Source organism: Arvicola amphibius, chromosome 1, assembly GCF_903992535.2.
Source record: "Arvicola amphibius chromosome 1, mArvAmp1.2, whole genome shotgun sequence".
NCBI lineage: Eukaryota > Metazoa > Chordata > Mammalia > Rodentia > Cricetidae > Arvicola > Arvicola amphibius.
Window position 1 is genome coordinate 101,158,419 of NC_052047.1, and position 8,893 is coordinate 101,167,311.

The following is an 8,893-nucleotide window of genomic DNA, read 5'->3' on the forward strand; positions in this document are numbered from 1 at the left end:
GCAGCAATGTAAAAGGTAGGACACTTCCTTCCCTAGGACATGGGTCCTGTCTTTGCCCCTCAGAGCCTGGAGCTACTTAAAACTTTTCATTTCTTAAGTGGAAGGTCCAGGTGGTGAGGGACTCGTTGCCTGGCCCTGACTGCTCCTCTAGCAGGCAGCATGCACAAGTCGGTTTCTGACAAGAAGCTTCATGCAAGGCTGTTGTCACCATGTTGATCCTGTAGTGCTCAGCTGTCCCCCTTCAGCACCAAATCTCAAACTGAATTTATCTGGTCCAGACCAATAGCAAAGTGTGTAGGCGCAGAGGGACACAGAACCACTGCAACAGCAATCATCATCTTCAGATCCTGCCAGCTTCTCTGAATGCAGCTATGAAGGCCATTCCAGTCTTCTGTGAAGTTGCTCCCTAGCCTTTTCCCATATTCTTAGGTCCCCAACTCTGGAATCAGAGAGAACAAAACAAAGCTCTTCTCTTAATAATTCTTCCACTAAAGAGGTTTGTATTATCCTCAAGAGCTGATCTGTGGGGTTACGTTAGAGGAAGAAAGACAGAAGAGACAGGGAAGACTACTCCATCTTTTAAGACTCAATTAAGCTGTTATGTTTCGAGTTAAGACTTCCCTGCATGTACCACAAAGACATTAACACTTTCTACCCCAAAGCTGGAACGAGTCCTCCATACAACCATTTGCCAGCATGCTATAAAACTAGGAGCTGACAATTCTGCTCAGCACAGTCTTGGGGCAACTCAGGGTCAGGGACTTCATCATACTCATTCATTATTGTATCGCAGCTGCTGGCTCTGCATCTGGCCGATGGCTTCCTATGGCTTCTGATTTGGCTATTGTGGATGGCAGCCCAGGAATAAACAGGTGTCTAACCATAGCCTTCTCTCTCTACTTACGTGGCAAAAATTCTTCTAAATGTACAGGACTTCCTGAGGCAAAAACTCAAGTGGAGTAGAGCAATGCTAATGCAATACAAATTACTGCCAGGTATCACGCCTTGAGGAGGAGAAGGCTAGTGTCATGACTTAGAGCAGAGAGTTTATACTGAAATCTTGAGGTTAGAATGAATGCATCAACCTCTGACTGCCTACCCTAAAAACAAGTATAGTAAGAAGAAATTTGGACTAGAATATGATGGGTTGGCACAGGAAGCCAGGATTCTGGAGGTGGCAACTTGATGCTCCCATGCCTGGCCTTGTGAAAGGACTTGGCTGGGAGGTAATGGGCACAGTGATAACAGGGGAAGGGCTCTTCCAGGCAACTTATCCACAGCCTTCCACCTTCTACCCTCAGGGCCCTGCTAGGCAATCTCTAACTCAGATCTAAGCTGAAAACTGCTTGAGAGTTACAGAACAAGTTTCCAGGACTGAGCTACCCACCAAACAGGGGGGACAGGATGAGTGAGTTTTTGACATTCTTCCAGCAACTCCAAGGGAGGGCAGAGAGTAAGGAGACAGCAGGACATGATGGACTGCTGCCCTACCCCAGAGTCTCTGCCTGTACAGGTCTCATGGAGCCTGGTCGGAAACTGTCTCCTAGATACAGCTCCAAGGGGGCAATTTCTATAGTGCAGACATGCATTTGATGGAGCACAGGGTAAAAGAGTTGTGACTAGTAGCAACCAGGCTGTTATGATGAGAAGTTTGCACACTTCACGTAAGAAAAACAAAAGCCAGTCTTGGCTGCATCCCCCTTGCCTATCGCCATGGCCGCCTACAAGATGGTCCTCATCAGGCACGGCGAGAGCACCTGGAACTTGGAGAACCGCTTCAGTGGCTGGAATGACACCGACCTGAGCCCGGCGGGCCACAAGGAGGGGAAGCGTGCCAGACAGGCGTTGCAAGATGCTGGCTATGAATTCGACATCTGCTTTACCTCCGTGCAGAAGAGAGCAATCTGGACCCTCTGGACAGTCCTGGATGCCATTGACCAGATGTGGCTGCCCGTGGTCAGGACCTGGCGCCTCAATGAGCGACACTATGGGGGTCTGACTGGTCTCAATAAAGCAGAAACTGCTGCTAAGCGTGGTGAGGCACAGGTAAAGATCTGGAGGCGATCTTACGATGTCCCACCACTGCCAATGGAGCCTGACCATCCCTTCTACAGCAACATCAGTAAGGACCGCAGGTACACAGACCTTACCGAGGACCAGCTACCATCCTGTGAGAGCCTGAAGGACACTATTGCCAGAGCACTGCCCTTCTGGAATGAAGAGATTGTCCCCCAGATCAAAGAGGGGAAGAGAGTCCTGATTGCAGCCCATGGCAACAGCCTTCGGGGGATCGTCAAGCATCTGGAGGGTCTCTCAGAAGAGGACATCATGGAGCTGAACCTGCCAACTGGCATTCCCATTGTCTATGAAGTGGACAAGAACTTGAAGCCGGTTAAACCCATGCAGTTCCTGGGAGATGAAGAGACCGTGCGGAAAGCCATGGAAGCTGTGGCCGCGCAGGGCAAGGCCAAGAAGTGAAGGCAAGCAGACAGACTTCTACCCCAAGACCCTCCTCCCTGCCTGCCTCTGCCTCCTGCGCCCTTCCCAGAACCAGACACTGACTCCATGTTTAGGATCTTAAGTTTAGGTTGTAGCTGCAGATGGGGACCTGTGGCTCCCATTTTGTTTTAGTATTTTATCCCCTGCACCCACTCCCTTCATAGAATCTAGTCAGAGTAACACCTCTAGGGTGCAGGTTCTTGGTCCACATCCAGGGACGGCTCCTCTTCCCAGGAGAATTGAGAGGTAGTAATTACAGTTTTCTTAGTCCTTTGTTTACAAGGGTCTGCTTTAGGAGGTCAGGGAGGAACCATGCTGTGGCCTGACCAGTGAGAAGCTGCAGCCAAGTTTTGTCCCTGGAGCCCCTCCGGCACTCTTCCGCAGTTAGGTAACTGGGGGCTGTAGTCATTCCAGTGGAAGGTGAAAGGAGCTTGCATTTAAAAGTTGAACTACCTTCCTCTCTGACCCTAAAGGAGCTGCTAGTCCCAGAAGGTTGGGATCAATCCTGTCAAGTCTATGTGTTGCATTTACTTTTACAAAAACAAAAGTACATATGTATATTTATCAGCACAAAAGCCTCTGTGAGGTTTCTAGTGGTGATTGAAATAGTCTATGTGGTCACCAGAAAATAAGCCATTCCTCATATCAAGTGGGATAAACTCCTTGTCCTCAAGGGATAGGAGTGTCTCTTACTGTGTGTTAGGATCCCTCTCCTTGTCTTGTGGAGGTGAAGTGCCCCTTGATCATGTCCAGGGTTTTGTCTTGGCTGTCTGAATCATGTTCCAGCTGCTTGACCCTACCATGTGGGTTCAGAACTTGTTTTGGGCATACTAAATCTTTTCCAGATCAGTATAATAAAGGAGTGATGTGCATTAAAAAAAGAAAAACAAAAGCCAGCCTTAATGGACTAAACCTGAACAGCTGCCTTGGAAAAACCTGGTTTAAAGGCCTATCGGGACTTGTGGAAAATTACTAAGGAGGGGGCAAGCTTTTGCTGTAGGCAAGCAGTAGATGGAGGGAAGCAGGAACCACTTTGATATCCCTTCAAGCCATGGCCTGCTCTCTGCCTTACATTCCTGCAACCGCCTCCCTCTCTCCCTCAGCCTCCCATCCTCCCACTTCCTTTCCCCACTTGCACACTTCTCAGTTCACCCAGCACCAAATGAGGAAAGAGCTCTGCTGGGGTGCCCCAAACCTTCTCCAAACAGACCTGTCCAAGGCTGGAACTCAGGCTATAGAAGGAGGAATGTGTGGGTAGTTTGCATGGAGCTCCCAAAGCTTTCAGGTTTTGGACTGATGGTTTTTGAATAAGGCACAAACTACGAAAGGTTACTATGGTTTCTTCTCTCTCACTCACAAGACAGAGACTCTTTGTCGGTACCAAGCAGAGACTCCCCATTTCAAGAAACCAAGTTAGGACAGGTAATCCCTAAATTCCAGCATCCCTCACCTTAGACTCCAACTGTCCTGATTATGTCTGTCATCTACAAAGTCCAGTTGCTTCCTCTGCTAATATGTTCTACCTAAGGCCGAGTGTTCTGGTGACTCAATCGTACACAGTCAACTGCCTCTCTGTCTAGCTGTCCCTGAGTCCCATTGGTCCTATGGTAGGACTGCGAAAATGAAGAGACAAGACAGGATCATGAGGATTATTTGGGAAATTCAGGAGGTGCAGGGTTTTGGGGAGTCTGAAAACAGGCACCACTTCACTTTTCTTAACAAAGAGGGAAGAAAACTGGGGCAGGCAAGTGCCTACCCTGTTTGCTGGTGCAAGAGTGTTAGTCTAGCCATCCTTCTGTTAGAGCCAATTACAAGCAGCCAGTCTAGCAGAACCCATAACCAAGGCTTCCTGGGCTCAAATGGAAACCTGTAACCTGGGCTTGTCTTACTCCTTGGATAGAGTGATTTCAAGTCAGGTACTGAGATCTCATAAATAGGGACAATCCTTCCGTCAACAGGAAAATGCTGGTGGGCATGTCAGAGGAGAAGCAGATGGCAACTGATGTTAGGGAATCTGCCAACCAGGAAACAAAACCCTGATGAGTGAATCTCTAGTAGGCAAGTCCCTAAGCGCCTTGGTCCTAGAATGTTTCTTGCTACTGCTTTTCTTTGCATGTTTGCTGCTAATACTTTTCTCTGGTATATGGCATGGTGTGAATATACACTGGGAAATCCCCACTGCCCCTAATGCAGTATGATCATCTCTTGGATCTGTCCTGTTGTGTCTAGGAGTAAAACAATGATGCAGGACAGACCACCAAAAACTATTAAACCAAGAACACACTTTGTTCCAAAAAAGAAAAAAATCACTTATCTGCTGTAGAAGGAGCTGTGGGGCTATGTCCCGCCACCCGGCCGCTGGCTAGCTTTACATCCAAAATAATTACACAGAAACTGTATTCTTTTAAAACACTGCCTGGCCCATAGTTTCAGCCTCTTATTGGCTAATTAACCCATATTTAGTAATCTGTGTAGCACCACGAGATGGTCGCTTACCAGGAGAGATCTTAACCTGTGTCCATCTTGGAGAGGAGAGGCATGGCGACTGCATATGGCGACTGCCTGAAGCGTCTGCCTTCTCTTTCCCAGAATTCTGTTCTGCTTACTCCGCCTACCTAATTTTCTGTTCTATTAAAGGGCCAAGGCAGTTTTTTATTAATCAATGAAAGTAACACATAGACACTCCTCCATCAATCAGCTATGGCTGTGACCACGGCCAGAGACTGGGATTCAGAAACTGCGGCAATGGCTTCTGATTTGGGGCCTTTCTTATAGCAAAATCAAGCATCAAATATGGAACAAAGAGCTTTTACTACCTTGAGGTCAGGCTTAAATGCACATTACATTTTAAATTTTACAAATTTTGGTTATAGAACTTTAGAATGTTTACTTAGAATGTTTGTAAAGGATTGTGGTTGAATGGCCACTTTTCACTGTCCCTGAAAGAATGCAAGGCAGAGAGTAGAGTCACATGGGGGACAGTTAAAAATTAAGGGAATACAAGAAGGGGCTCCCATAGAGGTGATAGTTAGAAGCTAACCTTTGTCTGCAGTACCTGCCTAGCTGGGAAGCTGGGAGGCAGGAGACAATCATTAATCATTTACCTCTGTACACACTAGCTTCCAGGATGTCTATGCTTAAGGCAGAAAGTGTTTGTTAAAGGTTAACTGTGGCTAATCAACAACACAGAGCTGTAAAGGAAAAAGGCCAACACATAAAAGCAGACCTATCAGAATTATACCTGACTTCTCAATGGAAACAATGAAAGCCAGAAAGTCCTGGTCAAGCATTCTACAGACATTAAGAGACCATAGATGCTAGCCCAGACTACTGTACCCAGCAAAACTTTCATTCACCTTTGATGGACAAAACAATATATTCTATGTCTGAACCAGACTGAACCAATACCTAGCCACAAACCCAGCCTTACACAAAGTACTAAAAGGAAAACTCCAACTCAAGGACAATAGCTACATCTACAGCACAGAGAATAGATGATCTCACAGCAGCAAATCCCAAAGAAGGGAAAAACACACAAAATAATATCACCGAGAACAGAAACTAAAATAACAGGAACTAGCAATCACTAATATCCCTTAATATAAATGGACTCAACTCACCTATAAAAAGACACAGGCTAACAGATTGGATGTGAAAACAGAATCCATCCTTCTGCTTTATACAAGAAACACACCTCAGGCTCAAAGACAGACATAGCCTCAGAGTAAAGGGCTGGAAAAAATTCCAATCAAATGGACCTAGGAAACAAGCTGCAATAACTATCCTAATATCTAACAAAATAGATGTCAAACTAAAATCAATTAAAAGAGACAGAGAAGGACATTTCATATTAGTCACAGGAAAAATCCAACAAAAGGAAATCTCAATACTGAACATCTATGCCCCAAATCAAGGGCACCCTCATGTGTAAAAGAAATACTTCTAAAGCTTGAATCACATACTGAACCCCTCACATTTAATAGTGGGAGACTTCAACACCCCACTCTCACCACTGAACAGGTCTAACAGACAGAAACTTAAGAGAGAAATAAAGGAACTAGCAGATGATAAGAGTCAAATGGATTTAACACACATCTATAGAACATTCCATCCAAATAAAAGAATATGCCTTCTTCTCAGCACATTATGGAACCTTCTCGAAAACTGACCACATACTAGGTAACAAAGCAAACTTCAACAGTTTAAAAAAAATTGGAATAATCCCATGTATGTTATCAGATCCCTTTGGCTTAAAATTAGAATTCAACAACAACATTAATTTCAGAAAGCTCACAAACACATGGAAATTAAACAATGCTCACCTGAATCACCAATGGGTGATTCCTTATGAGATTACATTTCAAGATACATAACAAAGTAGATTCTTTCCTTGTAGCCTCAATATGCAGTCTGTCAGCAAAATATCTGGCTAAAGAAAATACCCTGGCCCCTCATACTCTCTTAATTTATAAAAAGTTACATAGATGTAAATCTATGTAAATTCTTAGGATGAAATTGCGTTAATCATGTAAGGCAAATGAAAAGTGTATTTTTAATCTGTATTTATTATAAGTATTCATTTCAAAAATAAAATGTAACTAAGTTGTAATTTTTATATGTCCTGAAAGATTTTGTTGGGTGTTTAAACTGTAGAGGAAAAATAAGGTCAGAAAAAGAATGAAGACAATACAGAAGAAGGAACCCATCAAGTGTGTGTGTGTGTCTTTTCTCCTTCCCCTCAGATAAAGATGTCTTTGTATGCTGACTCCATGGATCCCCTTTGAGTCCTACACTGCTGGGAAGATGGTCCTCAGGGCAGCAGAACAAAAAATTAAAACTGAATTATTGGAAAATTTCTCTTGCCACAGGTGGGCCATTGGCACGTTTTCAAAATTCTGCCTAGGGATCCAAGTGTAGGCCCACTCTCAAAAGAGAGTTGATTTCTGGTCTTTCCCGTTGAACTTTTCAAAAAGTTATATGTAGCCTGTGAGATAAGTTTGCAATTTGTAGATCCCAAAACTGGAGACTACAGGAGAAGTTCATAAAGGGTCTGTCCACTTGGATAATGATGGTGGTGGTGGGTGCCCAACGGTATGTAGCTCCAGGAGAGTCTCAAACTGAGGATCCTAATTCAGGCAATCCAATCAATCATGTGTCTCCATCTTCACAGATCTATGTGCAGCTGCTGAGAGCTCACAACCTGCACTGGGCAGCTGCTAGCATGGGGACAGATCATCCACCTAGAGTCTCCCGATCTAGGCAAGGATGCAGTGATAGTAAGAGGCACAGGTGGAGTCTGTCTGCCTCTTTCTGTATCTTTCATATCCTCGTGTTCCGTACGGGTCCACCTTGGATGGATCCGGGGTTGTAGGTGTTCACTGTGCAAGGTCCTCAGCCCGGTACTTCTGTAAGGAAAGGCAAACAGCTCAATAACTCTATGCTGGAGTCACACTGGCTGTTGCCAGCCACTTTTAACTCCTTCCCTCTGAAACACTTGCGCTCCACCTTGTTGCTCGGGACAGAGTAGGCACTGACTCTTAGATGTGTTGTATGCTTTTCTGGGATTGTGAATCAACATGGCAAAACAGGCTATGAAAATAAAGAGGCAGAAAAGAAGCAAGAGAAGTCTACTGCCACTGATGCTCGGGTAGCTGCACTGTCTCTAGTCCAGTATTTCAACTCTCCCCATCCACAGGCCTGAGACATGGCAACCTGACTTTGGCCATCCCCACAGACCTGCCCCAAGTGTCAATTTCACCCCAGAATTGAGGCCCAGTCCTTTGGAATCCCTCAGAAGTCTCTGCTCTCAGTCCTAGCTCATCATTGCTTTTTTCCCATTCAGCCATTCCCTCACACCACCCTTCCTTTTGATTTCCTTTATTATTTCATGCATTCTTTTATTAATTCTAGTTCAGTATCCTTCTAAATTCATTCATCAATTTTTTATTTTCTGCAGTGCTCACTTCAACAGCAAATATATTAAAATTGGAATGATACAGAGAAGATTAACAAGGTGCCTGGACAAGGATTTTATACACACACACACACACACACAAGCATACACAGTTTTTTGTACAAGTTGCCACAGTAATGTAGACTATTGTGGAAATTTTTGTTTACAAAGCTGTAGGGTGTCTTGCAGTGAGTGCATGATTTCTGAGGCTTGTCCCTGACACTAGAGAAGAGTTGAAGAGCCAGTGGTTATAGTGTCTTAGGGGTCAAGTGCACCATTCTTAGAGACTGGAGAAGGCCCAAAGGCAACAGGCGAGTTCTACATCAGGATTCCTGCCATCTTCTAATTCTCAGTCTAGCTTGTATGATTTCCTAAGATACCTGAGAGTCTCAACAGCTGCCCAGGAGCAAATTGATTGATGGTTATTTATCAAAACAGGAT

At 44.8% G+C, this 8,893-nt stretch overlaps 1 protein-coding gene and 1 pseudogene across 1 annotated transcript; both read left to right on the top strand.

The window, feature by feature from the left end:
- The first annotated feature begins 1,713 nt into the window (after window positions 1–1,713).
- LOC119827916 (phosphoglycerate mutase 1-like) lies at window positions 1,714–2,518 on the top strand. The gene has a single exon (XM_038349870.1). It carries the CDS (start codon window positions 1,714–1,716, stop codon window positions 2,476–2,478), a length of 765 nt encoding a protein of 254 aa, XP_038205798.1. The 3' UTR covers window positions 2,479–2,518.
- Window positions 2,519–8,454: 5,936 nt separating this feature from the next.
- LOC119806044 lies at window positions 8,455–8,570 on the top strand (annotated as a pseudogene).
- Window positions 8,571–8,893: the final 323 nt, after the last annotated feature.